At 60.2% G+C, this 18,573-nt stretch overlaps 1 protein-coding gene across 1 annotated transcript; it reads left to right on the plus strand.

Moving 5' to 3' along the window:
* Positions 1-2,481: 2,481 nt before the first annotated feature.
* NPC1L1 (NPC1 like intracellular cholesterol transporter 1) lies at positions 2,482-18,573 on the plus strand. Its single transcript, XM_032875054.1, has 19 exons — positions 2,482-2,689; positions 3,511-5,039; positions 6,817-6,917; positions 7,302-7,474; positions 7,645-7,773; positions 7,979-8,161; positions 8,609-8,723; positions 8,837-8,964; positions 9,357-9,494; positions 9,663-9,752; positions 14,677-14,867; positions 15,046-15,170; positions 15,640-15,766; positions 15,845-15,900; positions 16,640-16,790; positions 16,913-17,144; positions 17,232-17,345; positions 17,423-17,585; positions 18,082-18,573. Exons 1-19 carry the CDS (start codon positions 2,636-2,638, stop codon positions 18,267-18,269), a joined length of 3,987 nt encoding a protein of 1,328 aa, XP_032730945.1. The 5' UTR covers positions 2,482-2,635; the 3' UTR covers positions 18,270-18,573.

Below are 18,573 nucleotides of genomic sequence, written 5' to 3' on the forward strand. Positions count from 1 at the left end.
GAGCGGGGGTCTCGGGGGGCTGGGGAGGTGGGGTTTGGCAGGCACAGAGCTCCTATTTACAAGAGGGACGGTGGTGATGTCGGCACCACAGTGCGAAGGTGCTGAATTTCAGACGGTGGAGACGGTGAGTTTTGTGGTGTGTGTTTTGCCAACAAACGTCTGCGCGAAGAGCTGTGGCGGTCGGGGCTTTGGGAAGGCAGGATGGGTAAAGGAGGAGTGCGGGAGTTTTAGGCAGAGAGACTGGTTCTGTACGATGTAAAATCCCACAGCTCCCCAAGAGTGAGCTCTAACGTAAACCGTGGACTCGCCTTAATAGTAACCTGTCCCTCCTGGGTCACAGACAGCAGCAAAAGTGCCCCACTAACTCACGTGGTTAGTAACGGGCTGTGGCCCGTGGTGGGGCGGGTGGGATCTCCTGCAAACAGGGGACCGCTCCAAAAAAATGACACATGAGAAAAAAAGGCTTCACACTGGCCAGAACAGGACCACAGGACCATGGCCCGCAGCAAAGGAGGCAGGGAGGGCAGGGAAGCGTCTCTCCCCCGCACGGCGGACACAGTCCTTCAGCACACAGCATTGGGGCTCTGACAACAGGAAGACGAAGGCTGCCCCGAGGTGCCAAGACCCCACATTTCCCCCTCCAGGCCGGCCGCCCAGGGAGTCCCCACAGTGCACCTGGGCTGGTCAGAGCGTCGCCCGCACACCCAGCCCGGGGTTGTGCCAGGCTGGCCGAGTGCCGCAGCCCAACCCCCGCCTCTCAGCCCAGACCATGGACTCTCCGACGGCCTGGGGCCCGCTGCCCAGCATCCGCCAGCCGGACCCCAGCAGGCTTCTCCCCTGCGCCGTCTTCTGAGCCGGGAGACCCGCTCACCCCTCTCTGGGCCCGAGCGGGCCCATGACCCCATGTCCCTCGTCTCAAAGGAAAATGGGAAAGGAGGCGTCCAGCCTGACAGCAGAGACGGCACATGGTGACGGCGAGGTTGCTGCCCGGGGCGCTTGGGTATCGCCAGTGTCAGCGGAAAGCATTTCGGCGCTGGGGTGTCGGCCATCCGAGCCCTTCCCCCCGCCAGTGCCCCGCGCGATCTGCTAATCACCACACTCCAGATTAGCCCAGGGAAGCGCCCGCGGGCCCGGCACGCAGGGCAGAAGCCTGGCGCCTTTTGGCCCCCTAATCTGATCTCCAGGATCTCGGTCTGAATCAGTGCGAGATGGAGGAGCTAACAGTTGGGCACAAAGTCACGAACCGAAAACTAAGGCATGATAACGACACGCAGGCACCGGCCCCAGGAGCTGGATCTGTCGCTCTGCGGGACACAGCCTGGGCGCGCACGGACTGTGGGGAGCACGTCCGTCTTCTGCTCTGGCCTGGGCGCGTGTCAGCTGAGACCTCGGAGACCACGCAGGCTTCCTTCCACTCCCTGGCTCGTCCCTGCGCCCCTGCTGGGGCCATCTGGGTCACCTGTGATAAACTGTGTGCAGTGACATCCCCGTCTCAGGCTTTGCTTCTGGGGGAAGATCCAGGAGCAGGGACGGAAGCCCTGAGGGGGGCTGGAGGCTCCACATCCGCTAGCGTGGTGCATGGGGGCGGGGCCCAAAGGGGACCAGATGGTGGCGGCTGCACACAGATGGCCCGGGGCCCTTGACTCTTCTCTCTACGGGAGGCTGACTCAGAGCTGACTCAGGGTGGGCCTGAGCTCCCTCGGCTTCTGTCTTCCCGGCACAGCTGGGGTGGCTCCTCTGAGTCAGGCCAGGGTCCTCGAGCCTCGGTAGGTTAGAGATAGCAGGCTTCTTCCTGCAGCTGCACGAGGTGGGCGGCCACACAGAAGGTGCTCGCGCAGGCTCCCTTATCAGCTCAGCCTCCGTGCGGGGGCCAAGGTCTGGACCGCTGGTGATAGGGAGAGTCCGAGGGAGGGAGCAGAAGCTGAGTCCCGTGCACCTGCGCTGTTTGCGTGGGGCTCCAGGTGACACTGCCCCTCCAGGGCTGGTGGGGACAGGCCTGGCCTGGCGGGGACGGGACGGAGGGGGGTGGGCAGAGGAGGGCCTGGGCTCTCGCATCTGGGAACTCTGTGTGCTGTCAGGGTAGCCGATCTTCCCCCTCTGCCCAGAGGAGGACATTTGTCACTGGTCACTCCACCCCTAACTGTCCCCTCTGTTATCAGGTTGTTAATATTAATTAACAACTGTTGCTAAGGCTGACAGTGCAAGGGTGTGTCCTGGCCCCAGCTGGCTTGGTCTCAAGAGGGGGCTGGGTAGAGGGGGGTGCTGAGGCTGGACAGGCCAGGGGCAGGTGTTGAGTGGGGTTCAGATGGCCCGCTCTCGCTTTGGGAAGAGGGCCCAAGGGAGATCCCAGCACCTCACTGGGAGGATTGTGGAGAGACGGGGACAAGGGCAGGAGGGAGGAGAAGTGGATCATTAACCAGCGGGGAGCCGTGGGAGGTGTGGGGCTCAGCCCCATTGGTCCCGGCCAAGTCAGACCAGGCTGTCCCTGACGGGGAGCCCGCCTCACTGTGCACCCCGAGTTTCAGTACATGAGCTACCTCGACAAGCACTTGGGTCTCCAAGAGCCAGCCCTTGGCTGTCCCCGGCTGTCCCTGTGGCCTAGCCCCACTACCCTGGGACCTCTTCCCGCGCTGGGATGGCAGAGGCTGGCCCGAGGAGCTGGCTGCTGTGGGCGCTGCTCCTGCACTTGGTGAGTCCGGGTGCGGGCGGGCACAGCCACTCTGCCACCGCGGCCCCAGGGGACTATGTGCTGGGGGCTGTGTGGCCACAGCGAGGAGGGCCTGGAGGGATGAGGGATCCCAGGCAGCCCCAGGAGGGGTGCGGGTGGGGGTCCTGGGGTCCCGGGTGGCGGAGTGCCTCCCATCCGTGGTGCGCGTGGACGTCCTGGCCTGAGGTGGGAGCAGAGGGTTGAGGGAGGCTCCCATCCCGGGGTGCTGTGGGGTGGGCTCGGGGGGATCACCTGACGAGGATTTAGCATCTGGGGGCCGGGTAATTCCGGGGTGCTTGCCTCAAGTTTCTCCGTCACTCGCACATCTGGGAGGACGGGCGAAGGCTTTGGGCCCCAAGAATCTCCAAGAGGGGCCCCAGGCCTCTGGGTGCGGGCCGCGGCTCAGGCAGACGGCAGCCACCTTTGAAGCAACCATGCCTCAAGGGCAAGGCCCCTTGGTCTCAGCCCCCGACCTGTCAGGGGCCACCGTGTCCCAGTGGGACCACGCGGCACCCTCCGGGGGTCCCCCAGCCCACCCCGTTCTACCCACCTGTCCCCTTGCCCTCCGCCGTGACCTTGTGAAATGCAGGTGTGTCCGGCCACCTCCCTCTCCAGAGACCCCACCACTGTGGCCTGGCAGGGGTGTCCTCCAGACACTGTGGGAGGGGCCCCACCTCTCCCTGGGTCTCTCAGCAGTGCCCCCCACGCCTGCCCCTGCTCTGGGTCCTTCGGCCCCCGCTGCCCGCCAGCCTCCCGAGGTGCTGCCCGGCGGGGGGCCCGTGCTGACATTGCCCTGCCCTTAGGCCCAGGGCGAGCCGCACACGCCCATCCACCAGGCCGGCTACTGCGCTTTCTACGATGACTGTGGGAGGAACCCGGAGCTGTCCGGGGGCCTGGCCCCGCTGTCCAATGTGTCCTGCCTGTCCAACACGCGTGCCGTGCTCGTCACCGGCAACCACCTGAACCTCCTCCGGCGCGTCTGCCCCCGCCTCTACTCGGGGCCCAACTCCACGTACGCCTGCTGCTCCTCCAAGCAGCTGGTGTCCCTCGAGACCAGCCTGGCGGTCACCAAGGCCCTGCTCACCCGCTGCCCCGCCTGCTCCGACAACTTCGTGAACCTGCACTGCCACAACACCTGCAGCCCCAACCAGAGCCTCTTCATCAACGTGACCCGCGTGGCGGGGGGTGGGGGTGGCCGGCCCCCGGCCGTGGTGGCCTACGAGGCTTTCTACCAGCGGGACTTTGCGCAGTGGACCTACGACTCGTGCAGCCGGGTGCGCATCCCCGCGGCCGCCACGCTGGCGGTGGGCGCCATGTGCGGCGTGTACGGCTCCGCCCTCTGCACCGCTCAGCGCTGGCTCAACTTCCAGGGGGACACGGGGAACGGCCTGGCTCCCCTGGACATCACCTTCCACCTGCTGGAGCCTGGCCAGGACCCCGGCAGCGGGATACAGCCTCTGAACGGGGAGATCCAGCCCTGCAACGTGTCCCAGGGCAACGGCACGGCCGCCTGCTCCTGCCAGGACTGTGCCGCATCCTGCCCTGTCATCGCCCGGCCCCAGGCCCTGGACGCCACCTTCTACCTGGGCCAGATGGCGGGCGGGCTGGTCCTCGTCATCCTCCTCTGCTCTGCGCTTGTCCTGCTCACCGCCTTCCTGGTGGCAACGCGCCTGGCCGCGTCCCGCCGCCGGGACAAGACACCAGACCCCAAGGGAGGCACAAGCCTGTCCGACAGACTCAGCCTCTCCACCCACACTGTCCTCAGCCGGTGCTTCCAGGCCTGGGGCACGTGGGTTGCCTCGTGGCCGCTGACTGTCCTCCTCCTGTCCATCGCCGTGGTGGTGGCCTTGTCGGGGGGCCTGGCCTTTGTGCAGCTGACCACGGACCCCGTGGAGCTGTGGTCGGCCCCCAGCAGCCAAGCCCGCAGCGAGAAGGCCTTCCATGACCAGCATTTTGGCCCCTTCTTCCGGACCAACCAGGTGATCCTGACGGCCCCGGGGCAGCCCGGCTACCACTACGACTCCCTGCTGCTCGGGCCCAAGAACTTCAGCGGGATCCTGGCCTTGGACTTCCTGCTGGAGCTGCTGGAGCTGCAGGAGAGGCTGCGGCACCTGCAGGTGTGGTCGCCCACCGAGAAGCGCAACATCTCGCTGCGGGACGTCTGCTTCGCGCCCCTCAACCCGCACAACGCCAGTCTCTCCGACTGCTGCGTCAACAGCGTCCTGCAGTATTTCCAGAGCAATCGCTCGCGCCTGCTGCTCACAGCCAACCAGACACTCACGGGGCAGACCTCCCAGGTGGACTGGAGGGACCACTTCCTCTACTGCATCAAGTGAGTCCCCCGCAACCCGCCCCAGCCGGGGCTGCTGTGCGCGCCGGGGCCTCTCGGCCACTGGGCTCCCAGGTGGCTCCATGTCTGGGTCTCAGACCTAGACTCAGACCACCCCCTTTCTCTCCACGTCTCCCCCAAGGGCCCTCTCTCTCCATGGGCTCTCACTGGCTGTTGCAGATTTGCACGGGGCCATCTGGGCCTCCCGGCTTCCACTCCACTCGGACAGAGCAGTGGCATCCTCGCACGTCCTTGCTTTGTGTGTTACAGAATGATGTGACGGCCCCAGGCGTGCGTGGGCTTCCGCACAGGCCCTGGAGGCCAGCAGGGTCCCCCGAGAGGTGCCCTTGGGCCAGGGCAGGGGCTGGGGCTCAGCTCAGGTTCTGCACGCCTGGGCTGGATGTCCCCTGGGCAGGAGACAGCCACACAGCCTGGCGCTTCTGGGGCTCAGGGCCAGCTTCTTCCTCTCTGCCGCGGGGCAAACCAGGAAGCTAAGGAGGTTGCTAGGCCTTGGGGCTGGGAGCGAAGGCTCCGGCCACCCCAGCCTGGATGGCGGCACGTGGGCAGGCAGTGGCCGAGGCTGTCTGAGGCTGCAGTGGACAGGGGTCCCCAGCGTCTGGAGAGACCCAGGTCCCCCGACCTCTCCCACATGAGAAAGCAGAACAGAAAAGAAAACATCTGTGTTAGTTCTTTACAAACAACAGTGCCGAGCGCATTGCAAGTCCACAGAGGTGGCACAGTGTCTCGCTAGATAGAGTCCAGCCGGGCCCTGGTCTGGAGCCCAGTGAGAATGCACGGCCTCACCCCTATGCGCCAGACAAGGGAGGGAGGCTGCAACAGGCTTCCACGGGCTTGGGTTAGCTTTGCTACTGCACCGGAGTCAACAAGGGTTTGTCCTAGCTGTCGGTTGCAATATGGAGCCTGAAGCCGTGTTGGTGAACCGTCTGTACCCCTTATAATGAGGTCAAATGAGGGGGATGGCAAACAGCATCTTAGCGGTTATAAGAATAGTTCTGGCCTTGCAGACCCTGGGCCCTGACGCCACACTGAGAACCACTGGATTAGGGGAGGGAGACCCAGGGCCCTGCCCCTCGGGGAAGCCCACGCTCTGGGCCGCTTCCCAGAGTCTGTGCTTGGCCCTGGCCAGCGGGCTGGGGAGGAAGCTCTGGCCCCGGGTCCAAAGCTCACGCCGGCTTGATTTTGATTTTGGAAGCTCACAGAAGCTCTCCGGTAGCTGATGATGCCTGACCCAGAGATGGGAAAACAGGCCCGGGGTGTCGTGAGCCTCTCCACGTCCCAGGCAGCCAGCATGCCCAGGACAGCTGGCGACGGACGTACTCACAAAGAACGCTTCATCCCCGTGCCCAGGATGTGTTTGCAGGAAGGCTCAGGAGAGACGTGCCCGAGGCCCCGGGCTGCTCACCTGTCCGCAGGAAGAAGGATCTGAACTCGGGCCTGGAGGACTCCAGGCTGGCGAGGGAGGAGGCTGAGCGGTGCGAGGCCCGCGCAGCTATGTGTGCTGACCCCAGAGGCGAAGTCCCGGTGTCCCCCCGGGGGGCTGTGTGTGTGAGGCCCACCCACCTTGTCTGGGTGCAGCCCTTAGCCCAGAGCCTTGGGCGGCTGTGCGGGGAGAGGGTCCCCTGTCAGTTGGGTTGCATGAAATCTTACTGGGAGAAACAGTTCTGACCATGGGGTCAGATGCCGGTGCTGGCAGCCTGGGGCTGGCACCAGGCCTGGCAATAGGCACAGGGCCAGGAAAGGTCCTTCCTTCTGCCTCCAGTGCCCCACTCACCTTCAAGGACGGCACAGCCCTGGCCCTGAGCTGCATGGCTGACTATGGAGGTCCGGTCTTCCCCTTCCTTGCCGTGGGAGGCTACAAAGGTAAGCCAGGTGGCCCCGGGGGAGGCCAGCGAGGGGGCCGTATGGGGCAGGGGCAGTGGTGGGAGGGAATAGTGACGGGCTCTTGCTGCTTGGGGGTGGCCGGTCCTAGCAGGGGCTGGAGGGGACTGAGGACCTGCCACCTCCTTCAGCTTCCCCCCGCTCTCTCAGGTCCTCTGGTCTGTGCCTGGGTTTACAGGTCTGGTCCTTGGCTGAGAGAGGGAGGTCAGGTGGAGAGGTTAGACCATGACTTGGATAGGGAGGGGAGCGGGTGTGAGGCTGGAGAGGGGAGGGGAGACAGGGATGGGCTGGCGTGGGGGAGAGGAGGCTGGTTGAGGAGGGGAGCAGAGGTGAGGAAGGAGGGTAGCTGAGCATTTCGCATCCCAGGGAAGGACTACTCTGAGGCGGAGGCCCTGATCATGACCTTCTCCCTCAACAACTATGAACCTGGGGACCCCCGGCTGGCCCATGTTAAGCTCTGGGAGGCGGCCTTCTTAGAGGAGATGAAAGCCTTCCAGCGGCAGACAGCTGGCAGGTTCCAGGTCACATTCATGGCGGAGGTAGGTTTCTGGGTCCCTGGCTCTGTGGGCAGGGGACCCGGGGCGGGGCTCCGGTGGGTTCCTCCCCTCCTGAACAGCCCTGGGCTCGCTCATCTGGGAGGCCGGGACCGCAGCCCTGCTGGGGCTCAGGGAGCCCCTGGGTCAGCGGGGCTGGCGGGGTGTGTCCACAGCGCTCCCTGGAGGACGAGATCAACCGCACCACGGCCCAGGACCTGCCCATCTTTGGGGTCAGCTACATCGTCATCTTCTTGTACATCTCTCTGGCCCTGGGCAGCTACTCCAGCTGGCGCCGAGTGCTGGTGAGACTTTGGGGCGGGTGGGAGGGCAGGGTGGGGTGTCTCGGCTTGTCAGGATATCCAGAACCTTCCCCACAGGGGCTCCCCAAGGGGTAACGCTTCTTGGAGGTGCGCTGCTCTCGGACGGCCCCCAGAGCAGATGCAGAGCTGACCCTTAGAACACCCCACCACGCGAGGCAGCCCGGAGCTGAGCCTGGTTCCCTTGCAGGTGGACTCCAAGGTGACGCTGGGCCTGGGCGGGGTGGCGGTGGTGCTGGGAGCAGTCACGGCGGCCATGGGCTTCTTCTCCTACTTGGGGGTGCCCTCCTCCCTGGTGATCCTTCAGGTGGTGCCTTTCCTGGTGCTGGCCGTGGGGGCCGACAACATCTTCATCTTCGTTCTGGAGTACCAGGTGAGAGGGCGGGGGGCTCCTGCAGCCCCCGGGGCCGGGCCGACTCTGCTCATGCGTGGGCAGACATGGGCACACAGACCACAGACGGTTCCGTGTCATCTTCATGATGCGCGTGTCCCCTGCACTTATTCTCCCTCGGGTCGCCATGCCGTCTGCGGGGCATCACGTGGCACCGCACGGCCTCCCCCGTGGCATGCCACGGACGGACAGTCTGAGTTGATCTGCCTCTCCTGTGGGCGGACGTTGAGGGACCCAGGGGCGTGCTGGAACGAGCAGGCTATGGATGTCCCAAAGCGAGCCAAGCATGTGTCTGGGCCAGACCCTGAGAAGTGGACGAGGCAGAGAGCATTGGTGGGCTCTGCTCCTCACGGGCAGAGCACGGGCACAGACAGGCCAGCTCCCTGCCCACGGCTGGCTCTGGACACTGGCCCTGATGTCCCCATGCAGAGGTTGCCTCGGAGGCCCGAGGAGCGGCGAGAGGACCACATCGGCCGCGCGCTGGGCAGAGTGGCCCCCAGTATGCTGCTCTGCAGCCTGTCTGAGGCCATCTGCTTCTTTCTCGGTGAGCCTGGGTGGCCAGGGGGGCTGGGGGCACTTGGGGTGGGCAGCCTCCTTCCCTGCGCTCCTCTGAGCAGACACCCTGTCCTGAGACTCACCCCTGCACCCACCCTCCAGGGGCCCTGACCCCCATGCCAGCTGTGAGAACCTTCGCCCTGACCTCCGGCTTTGCAATCGTTCTCGACTTCCTGCTCCAGGTGTCCGCCTTTGTGGCCCTGCTTTCTCTGGACAGCAGGAGGCAGGAGGTAGGGGTGGTGCAGGTCCCAGGGACCTGCCCGGGCTCATCTCTGCAGGGATGGGGGTGGGGGAGCCTCATGCCTTCACAGGCTCAGAGAGAGGGGCTGGGTGCAGGGACAGATGCTGCGCTGTGTGGGCATGAAGCCCCCAGGGCCCCAGAGGAAAGGTGGTTTAGGGGAATACAATCAAACCTGCAAAGTACAAAAGGTCGAGTAAAAAAACGTAAATGAGATGAGGGAGCTAGCGTTTCTGCGACAGTGCAAAGTTTAGAGGTGTTTAATCAAGACAGAAAAACAAACAACAAAGCACTCTGGGACGTCCCCTGGGGAGGCACTTCCACGGGAGGGAGGCAGTTCCGGGGGCTGCTTTGGGACCATCCCGAGGGTCTGCCTCCTTCCAGGCCTCCCGGTTGGATGTCTGCTGCTGCGTGGGCGCCCCGAAGCTGCCCCCGCCTGACCAAAGCGAGGGGCTCCTGCTCTGGTTCTTCCGCAAGTTCTATGTCCCACTGCTGCTGCACCGGGTCACGCGCGGGCTCGTGGTGAGCGGGGCGGGAAGTGCGGCAGGGGGATGGGAGGGTCTGCTCAGCCTGGCGCCTGGTCCTGCCGCCCATGGAGGGGTTGATGGCTTGCCCTGGCCCCGTGGGGCTCACAACCGGGGTGGCTGGAATTCACGTCCGCCCAGCTCCAGAATATCCCCCCTCCCCCAGCTGCTGCTGTTCACGGGCCTGTTTGGAGTGGGGCTCTACTTCATGTGCCACGTCAGCGTGGGGCTGGATCAGGAGCTGGCCCTGCCCAAGGTGAGCCTGCTTGGTGGCCTCACTCCCCTGGGGTTCAAGAGAGTCAGGGACAGGGCTGGGGGCAGGGGCTTGGCGGGTGGTGCTGAGTCAGCGTGGGTTGGACGCCTCCCAGCACCTCTCGGAGCCAGAACCCTACAGCGTGTCCTTCTGTGCGAGGCTCCTTCCACTCAGCGTGGCATCCTCCGGGGTCAGCCACACGGGAATGGGTTGGGGGTCCTTCCTCTTCCAGGCTGGGGATTTTCACGTGCACACACACACCACCTTTTGTTTATCCATCGTGTGTCTGCTACGACACGGGTTCCTTCCATGTTCGAGCAGGTGGGACTGAGGCTGCCGTGAACAAGCGTGCAGAGCTGTCTCTTCCAGAACGGGCTTCCCGTCCTTCTGGATATGTTCCCATAGGTGGGACCGCTGGATCGGATGATAATCCTAATTTTAATTTGTCGAGGACCGCCATACTTTTTCCCATGCAGCTGTTCTGTTTTACACCCCCGCCACGGCACTCCAGGGGCGCGAAGTCTCCACGTCCATGCCAACACTTGCGGTTTCTGGCGTTTTTCTTTTTCTGCTTTGATGGCAGCCATCCTAATTGGTGTGAAGGGGTATCTCAGTGAGGTTTTGATCTGCTTTCCCTGATGATCGGTGATGCTGGACACCTTTTCATGCGCTCATTGGCCATTTCTGTGTCTTCTTTGGAGAAATGTCTGTTCAAGTGTTTTGCCCATTTTTGAAACAGCTTCCTTTTTTTTGTTGTTGTTGTTTTGTTTCTTTGTTGAATTTGGAGAGTTCTCTAGATATTCTGGGTAGAATCCCTTATCAGATACATGGTTTGCAGATGTTTCCTTCATTCATATTTGTTGCCTTTCTACTCTATTTGTAGTGTCCTCTGATGAACAAAAGTTTTTTTTTTAAGATTTTATTTTTTTACTTGACAGAGAGAGAGATCACAAGTAGGCAGAGAGGCAGGCAGAGAGAGAGGGGGAAGCAGGCTCCCTGCTGAGCAGAGAGCCCGATGTGGGGCTTGATCCCAGGAGACCATGACCTGAGCCGAAGGCAGAAGCTTAACCCACTGAGCCACCCAGGTGCCCTGAATGAAAGTTTTTAATTGTCGTGGTGCCTGGTTGGCTCAGTTGGAGGAGACTGTGACTCTTGATCTCAGGGTCATGAGTTCAGGCCCCATGCTGGGTGTAGCAATGACTTAAAAATAAAACCTTAAAAAAGTTTTTCATTTTCATAAAGTACAATTTGCCTATTTTTCTGTTTGTTCACTGGGCTTTTGGTGTCATTTAAGCAATAATCACCAAATCCAGGATCTTGAAGCTTTTCTCCTATGTTTCTGCTAAGGGTATTAAAAATTCAACTCTTAAGTGTTGGATCCATTTTGAGTTAATTTTTGTACATAGTTATGTATATTTTTCCTTTTTTTTTTTTTTAAAGTATGCTCCACACCCAGTGTGGAACCCAATATGGGACTTGAACTCATAACTCCGAGATCAAGACCTGAGCTGAGGTCAAGAGTCAGACGCTCAACTGACCAAGCCACTTAGGTGTTCTAAAGTTGTGTATAATTTTTTATTGTGATTACTTTTTTCATGTAAAAAATTATCATACCTGTGTCACAAACACTTCCTTATATAATTGTTTTTCTTATAGATTTTATAGTCACTTCATTATCTGCCTAGGATGAGGCACACAGAAATCAAAGCAAGTTTTACATTAGTAAAAGCTAATCACAGAAGAAAATGTCCATATATAAAAGAGATAACACATTAGAAAGAGTATAAATCTTTGTATAAAATTTGTAAAGAGATACAGATATTTTGATAATTGTTTAATAGCATATAACCAAAATTATATGTAATTACATACATATATATAATGTATATATTATTTTTTAAAATTTAAGCTCAAATTTGGTTAACATGCAGTATATTTCTAGTTTCAGAGGTAGAGGTGAGTGATTCATCAGTCACATATGACACCCAGTGCTCATCACATCACGTGCCCTCCTTAAGGCCCATCACCGTTACCACTTCCCCCCACCCACCTCCTCTCCAGCAACCCCCAGTCTGTTTCCTAGAGTTAAGAGTCTCTTATGGTTTGCCCCCTTCTCTGATCTCATCTTGTTTTATTCTTCCCTCCCTTCCCCTGTGATCCTCTGTTTTGTATCTTATAATCCAGGAGTCAGATCATATGGTAATCGTCTTTCTCTGACTTATTTCATTTAGCATAATACCTTCTAGTTCCATCCATGTCATTGCAAGTGGTAGGATTTCATTCTTTTTGATGGCTGAGTAATATTCCACTGTGTGTATAGACAACATCTTTATCCTTTCATCTGTCGATGGACATTTGGGCTCTTTCCAGTTTGGTACTTGTGGACGTGGCTGCTACAGTTGTGTATATTTTTGAAGGTCCAACTTCATTCTTTTGTGTGTGGATGCCCCGTTGTCCCAGCACCATCTACTGAAGAGACTCCTTTTCCCCACTGAATGGCCTTCACTCCTTTGTCAAATTCCATGTCACCATATATGCCAAGGTTTGTGTCTGGGCTCGCTCCTCCATTCGGTTGGTCTGTGTGTCTGTCTCCGTGCCAGCACCTCACTGATTTGATTACTGTATTTTTGTGGCAAGTTTTGAAACCAGGAGATGTGAGCACTCCAACATTGTTTTTAAAGATTTATTTATTGAGGGAGAGCGAGCGAGCATGGGGAGGGGCAGAGGGAGAGAGAATCCCACGCAGACTGCCTGTTGAGTGTGGAGTCTAACGAGGGCCGGATCCCATGACCTGGGCCAAAATCAAGAGTTGGACTCCCAACTGACTGAGCCATCCAGGCGCCCCGAGTCCTCCAACTTTGTTCTTTTAAAGATTGTCTGTGCTATTTGGAGTCCCTTGTGAATTTTAGGGTGGATTTTTCTGTTTCTGCAAGAAAGGTCATTGGGTTCTGGACTGATTGCTCTGAATGTGGAGACTCTCTAGCGGCCTGAACAATAGTCCGTTTTCCAGCCCACGGACGCAAATATCTTCCCACTGGTGTGTCCTTTAGTTCCTTTCAGCGATGCTGTGTGGCTGTCAGTGTGTAGCCGTTCACCCCTTGCGTGACCATTAATTCCTAAGTACTTTATTCTTTTCGTGCTATTATAATTAGGCTTTCCCTAGTTCCGTTTGGGCGTCAGTGCTCGTGTAGAGAGATGTGACTGATTTTTTTTGTGCGTCAATCCCGTAACTTGCAAGCTTGCTGGATTTATTTATTAGTTTTAAGGGGTTTGGAGTGGAATTTTAGAGTTTCACGTACATAAGATCATATAATCTATGACCAGGATCTTTCACGTAATCCTCATACTTTCCAGCTCCGAAATTCCTTTCTGGGTTCTATTTCATGTTTTCTGTTGGTTAAGTGCTCCCGTGTGCTCACACCTTGTCCGGCTGCTCTCTGAGCATCCCTAAGACAGGAGTTTGAAGTGTCTGTCTGATGCATCCGCCATCTGGTCTTTCTTGAGATCACCTGTTGATGAGTGCTGGTTCCTAGGTACGGGCCATACTTCCCTGATTGACTGTGTGTCTGTGACAGTTGTTGAGAAACGGACAGTTGAGTCTTACCGTCTGCTAACTCTAAAGATCAGATTCTCCCCATTCCCTGGGGGCTTGCTTTAAAAAAGTGTGATTGTTGCCAGTGTCTCTGTCCTGGAGATTAGCCTGAGCTGCAAAATTAAAGTCTTATCAGATCTTTTCTGAGCCCAAGCCTTGCCTGGGTAAAGTGTGGTGCCTTCACTTGTATTTGTGATTGCCTTTGAATGTCCCATTCCTTATATGTCTGGCTGCCAAAAGGGAGAAAAGGGAAAACATGAAGAGGCAACTTAATAAACCCGTCATTAGTCACTCAGACACCTCGACAATCGCGCCAGCTCGAGAAGGGGAGCTGACAGCAGCCTCCTGACTCTGCACCTCTGAGGTCAGAGCAGCAGCCAGTGGTCAGAACGCAAATCCGTGATCTTTGGGGGCCGGGGTCCTCATGTCCCACACTGGGCCCCGCAAGCTGTGTGCAAAGTGCCTGCACGTGGCCGGCTGGCCACTACCATGCTGAGAGCTGAAGGCTGCTGGCATGGGTCACGATTCAGCTTCCTGGCCTCCTCCAGGGAGCTACGAGCCCTCAGCAGACCCCAGAGCTCCAAGCTCTATCAGACAGGTGCTGCCCGCGCAGGGCTTCCCAGGTCAGGGGACAGATGCCTGGTACCTTCTATGCCATCTTCTCTGACACCACTCAGGGGAAGGGAATAGATCAGGCAGCTACCTGACACACGGCCTTGCAGGTGTGCAGGCAGACATTCACAGGTGCACACGCGTGTGGGCTACGGTCACAGAGCAGCTCATTAGACTGTAGCTGTGGTAGAAAGGAGATAATGGGAAGGGGCAGCAGGACCTGAGTGTGGGTGTGTCAGAGTGTGCTCACGTGTGCTTCTGTGCCTACACCTACGTGGGTGTGCTCTGTGTGTGTCCCTGTGATCGCACAGGGATGTGACTACCTTTGAGTGTGTACTCTGTGGGTACAGTTCCGACCCAACCCCTCTGCGAGGTGACTGCGAGTGTACTTCTATGGGCGCGGGCATCTGTGGGCGCGGGTCTGTGTGGGTGCGGGCGTCTGTGCGGGTACCTCTCACACGTGTCTGTTACGACGTACCTCTTGCATGTCTTCTGTGAGTGTGTGCCTCTGTGACAGTGTATGTACCTCCGTGAATGTGTATCTCATGAGTGTGTGTGTAAGTGTGTCTGTGAGTGTGTATGTACCTCTATACGTGCCTCCGTGTGTATGTGCTTCCGTGAGTGTGCGCCTCCGTGAGTGTGAGCCTCCGTGAGTGTGCGTGTGCCTCCGTTAGCCCCTGCGGGTGAGTCAGGCCCCAGCCCCGGGACTGTCTTCTGTTCCAGGACTCATACCTGCTGGACTACTTCTTCAGCCTGAACCGCTACTTCGAGGTGGGGGCCCCAGTCTACTTTGTCACCACAGGGGGCTACAACTTCTCCAGCGAGGCGGGTATGAACGCCATTTGCTCCAGCGCGGGATGTGACAGCTACTCCTTAACCCAGAAGATACAATATGCCACCGAGTTCCCCGAGGAGTGAGTGCCCCAGCCGAGCCCTGTCGGTGTCCCCCCGCCCCACTTCCAGACTCCTTGACCCCACGCAGTTGTCCTCCCGCTGCCCCATGCCTGCGGGGGTGGGGGGCACTGCAGGAAGGACTCACTGCCCGCCTGCCAGGTCCTGCCCCCACTCAGCGTCCTCTCCCCTGGCCCTCAGGTCATACCTGGCCATCCCCGCCTCCTCCTGGGTGGATGACTTCATCGACTGGCTGACCCCGTCCTCCTGCTGCCGCCTCTACATCTACGGCCCTAATAAAGGCGAATTCTGCCCCTCGACCGTCAGTGAGTACGGGGTCTCTGGGGGCACCCGGCCTTCCAGTGCTTGGGAAGCTGCGGCAAGGGAAGGAGCACGGCTAGGCCCTCTTTGCCCCTCCCGCGCTCTCGCAGGGTCAGTCAGGGTGGGGGTGTGGGCTTGGGGCATGTGCGGGGGTGAGCTCACCCCGAGCTGCAGTTACGCGGGTGGGAGGGAGAGCCGCACCTAGCATGCGGCCTTGGCCTCAGAGGAGTCTCATCTGTCGGCGGAGAGGGGAGACCGCGGGGGTCATTTCTCGGCCCCCCGCTTGGCTCTCCCACCTGCTAGACTTGCAGGCAGCTTCTGTGACCGAGAGAGGAGCCCCTCTCCGCCAGAGCACACCTGTTACACGTGCGTCTTGTGTTTCGGTGGCGGCAGTGCCCGGGGACCTGCATGGGAACGGGGGGCCGTCCGGCCTGGGCTGGGGGGCCGCTGCCCAGAGTCCCCCCGTCTTTGCAGACTCCCTGGCCTGCTTGAAGAACTGCATGAGCCTGACGCTCGGCCCTGTGCGGCCCTCGGAGGAGCAGTTCCAGAAGTACCTTCCCTGGTTCCTGAGCGACCCCCCGAACATCAAATGTCCCAAAGGGTAAGCCCGGGGTGGGGAGCACAGCTGGCCCTCGAGGGTGGCCAGGTCCCTGATGAAGCCCTTGCTCCGGCCTTGCAGGGGACTGGCTGCGTATAACACCTCCGTGCATTTGGGACACGACGGCCAGATTTTAGGTAAGCCTGGCCTCACTTGGTGGGGACGGCCAGAAGCAGCAGCCCTGGGGGGTCACCGCAAGCCCCTGGGAAGAGCCTCTCGATCTGGGATCGTCTCCCCTTCCTCCTTCCTGGGGAGCCTTCCACTGGTCCTATCCTCAGAGGCTGTGGTACCTGGCTCCCCGTTCTCTGACTTCACCCCTGTGTGCTCTGTTCCCCTCTCCCCTCCCCCAAATCCTCAGTCAGCGGGATATTCCGGGACTCCTCATGTGCTGGGGGGGTCAGCCACACCCCTCACTCACACGCACAAACCACCACCGATGTGGGCAGCGGGTTAAACGGATGACCATTGCACGGCCTGCCCTCATCCTGTCAGCGGAACAGCTCCCGCCTTTCTGTCTCCCCTTCTGGACCTTCCCTCTGGGAGAATGCATGCTGGAAAAGTAATTGACTTAGTCTGAAAAACCCAAGGCATGTTTTGAAGCCCTAGAACACAGCATGTGGGTTTATCTGGGAGGCGTCTTTAGAGTGCACTGTGCAGAGACAGGATGGGCCTGGGGCTCCCGGGGGAGTAGGACCGGCTGCAGGGCTGCGGCTGGAAACCCGCAGGCTGGGCCCCTTGCTCACAATGGAGGAATGTTCCACTGTGGTGGCCTCCGAACCCTGATTGCGCCGGGATGTGCCCCTGGGTCTGAGGGCGCCTGCAGCGAGCGGGTTCTGACCTTGCCCTTCCTCTGCCCCCTGTCCCCTTCCGGCGCAGCCTCGCGGTTCATGGCCTACCACAAGCCGCTGCGGAACTCGCAGGATTACACGGAGGCTCTGAGGGCGTCGCGCGCGCTGGCGGCCAACATCACCGCCTACCTGCGGCAGGTGCCCGGCACCGACCCGACCTTCGAGGTCTTCCCCTACACGTGAGGCCCGGAGGGGAGCGGGGGGAGAGCAGGGGCGGGGGGGGGGGGGGGCGGCGAGGGGTGGGCGCGGCCCACGCGGGAAGCCACGTGCCCCAGCGGTGACAGCGCCCCGCCGCCGGCAGGATCACCAACGTGTTCTACGAGCAGTACCTGAACGTGGTCCCCGAGGGCCTCTTCATGCTCGCCATCTGCCTGCTGCCCACCTTCATCGTCTGCTGCCTGCTGCTGGGCATGGACCTGCGCTCGGGCTTCCTCAACCTGTTCTCCATCGTCATGATCCTCGTGGACACTGTGGGCTTCATGGCCCTGTGGGGCATCAGCTACAACGCTGTGTCCCTTATCAACCTGGTCACGGTAACCCGCCCTCGCCAGACACTCCGCTGCCTTCCGGACACCCCGCGCCCTGGCTCTCGCTCGCCTAACGCCCCTCTCGGCCCCTAGGCGGTGGGCATCTCCGTGGAGTTCGTGTCCCACATCACCCGCGCCTTTGCGGTCAGCACCCGGCCCACCCGGCTGGAGAGGGCCAAGGAAGCCACCGTGTTCATGGGCAGCGCTGTGAGTGGGCCCACCGCCTCCCTTTCCCCCCTCCGCCCCGCCGCCCGCTTGGCCTCACGCCTGCCTGTGACCCCCAGGTGTTCGCTGGTGTGGCCATGACCAACCTGCCCGGCATCCTCGTGCTGGGCCTGGCGAAGGCGCAGCTCATCCAGATCTTCTTCTTCCGCCTCAACCTCCTCATCACCGTGCTGGGCCTGCTGCACGGCCTGGTCTTGCTGCCAGTGGTCCTCAGCTACCTGGGTGAGCGCCCAGGCGCCTGCGCGCCGGGCAGACCCTCCCCCCCCCCCCCCCCTGCAGTCCCAGCCCAGCAGGGCCCCGCCCACCCAGCGGCCCCGCCCCCGCCCCTGCCCTCCCAGCCCAGCAGGGCCCCTCCCACCCGCGGCCCCGCCCCCGCCCCTGCAGTCCCTTCCCAGCAGGGCCCCTCCCACACAGCAGCCCCGCCCCCTGCACCGAACGGGGCCTCCCCCACCCCTGCACTCAGCACTCCCAGCCAGCAGGGCCCCTCCCACGCAGTCGACCGCACCAATCCTATCGCTCTATCTCGCAGAGCACGTCCCCGCCTACCTGTGCACACCTGTCTCCTTTCTTCCTGGAACGTCCTGTGGCTGTACCCAGCAAGGCCTGCTTGCTAAGAGAAGCTGTTCCTCCTCCCGTTGACCGACTCAGGGCAGCGAGGAGCCTCCTGCTCAGCACATGGCCCCCCTGACCGTGGTCCTCTGTGGCTGTTCCCCTGCAGGGCCTGACGTCAACGCAGCTCTAGTGCTGGAGCAGAAGCAGATGGAAGAGGCCACCAGGGTCAGGATGGCCTCCTGCCCGAGCCACCCAGGCCCGACATCCACCTCCAGCAGCACCTACGTCAACTACGGCTTCGAACATTCCTCCAAGAGTGGCCTTCACAGCTCTCTGCCCCGCAGTGGACACTAGTTCTGATGACCCCAGGGCCATGCGGGTTCCCGGATGGGGTCCCCGACAGGTCCTCCCACTCAGGTCTGGGAGAGGCTGTCCTCACGGGGGTGCCTGTAGTGGGACCTCCTCTGGCCATCAGGTCGGACTGGTAAGGACATGATTAAGCTGAAGGCGGCATGTGGCAGCGTGGGTGTGACCTGTTCCTGTCTCTCCAACTCGGCGTGTGTCTTCTTCGTGCAAGTTTTGAAACTTTAATTCCATGTATCTATATGTAAACAATATATAGTATTATCTCAGGTTTTAAAATGTTTCGTAAATGGAA

This window comes from Lontra canadensis, unplaced genomic scaffold (genome assembly GCF_010015895.1).
Source record: "Lontra canadensis isolate GAN:19392208 unplaced genomic scaffold, GSC_riverotter_1.0 scaffold54, whole genome shotgun sequence".
In the NCBI taxonomy this organism is placed as follows: Eukaryota; Metazoa; Chordata; class Mammalia; order Carnivora; family Mustelidae; genus Lontra; species Lontra canadensis.

What these genes read in the sequence shown, in the direction of transcription:
- NPC1L1 (XM_032875054.1), top strand. Translation starts at nt 2,636, where the DNA reads ATGGCAGAGGCTGGCCCGAGGAGCTGGCTGCTGTGGGCGCTGCTCCTG. An exon ending in AGGTCACATTCATGGCGGAG is followed by an intron (nt 7,475 to 7,644) that starts GTAGGTTTCTGG and finishes GTGTGTCCACAG; the next exon opens with CGCTCCCTGGAGGACGAGAT. An exon ending in AGGAGCTGGCCCTGCCCAAG is followed by an intron (nt 9,753 to 14,676) that starts GTGAGCCTGCTT and finishes CTTCTGTTCCAG; the next exon opens with GACTCATACCTGCTGGACTA.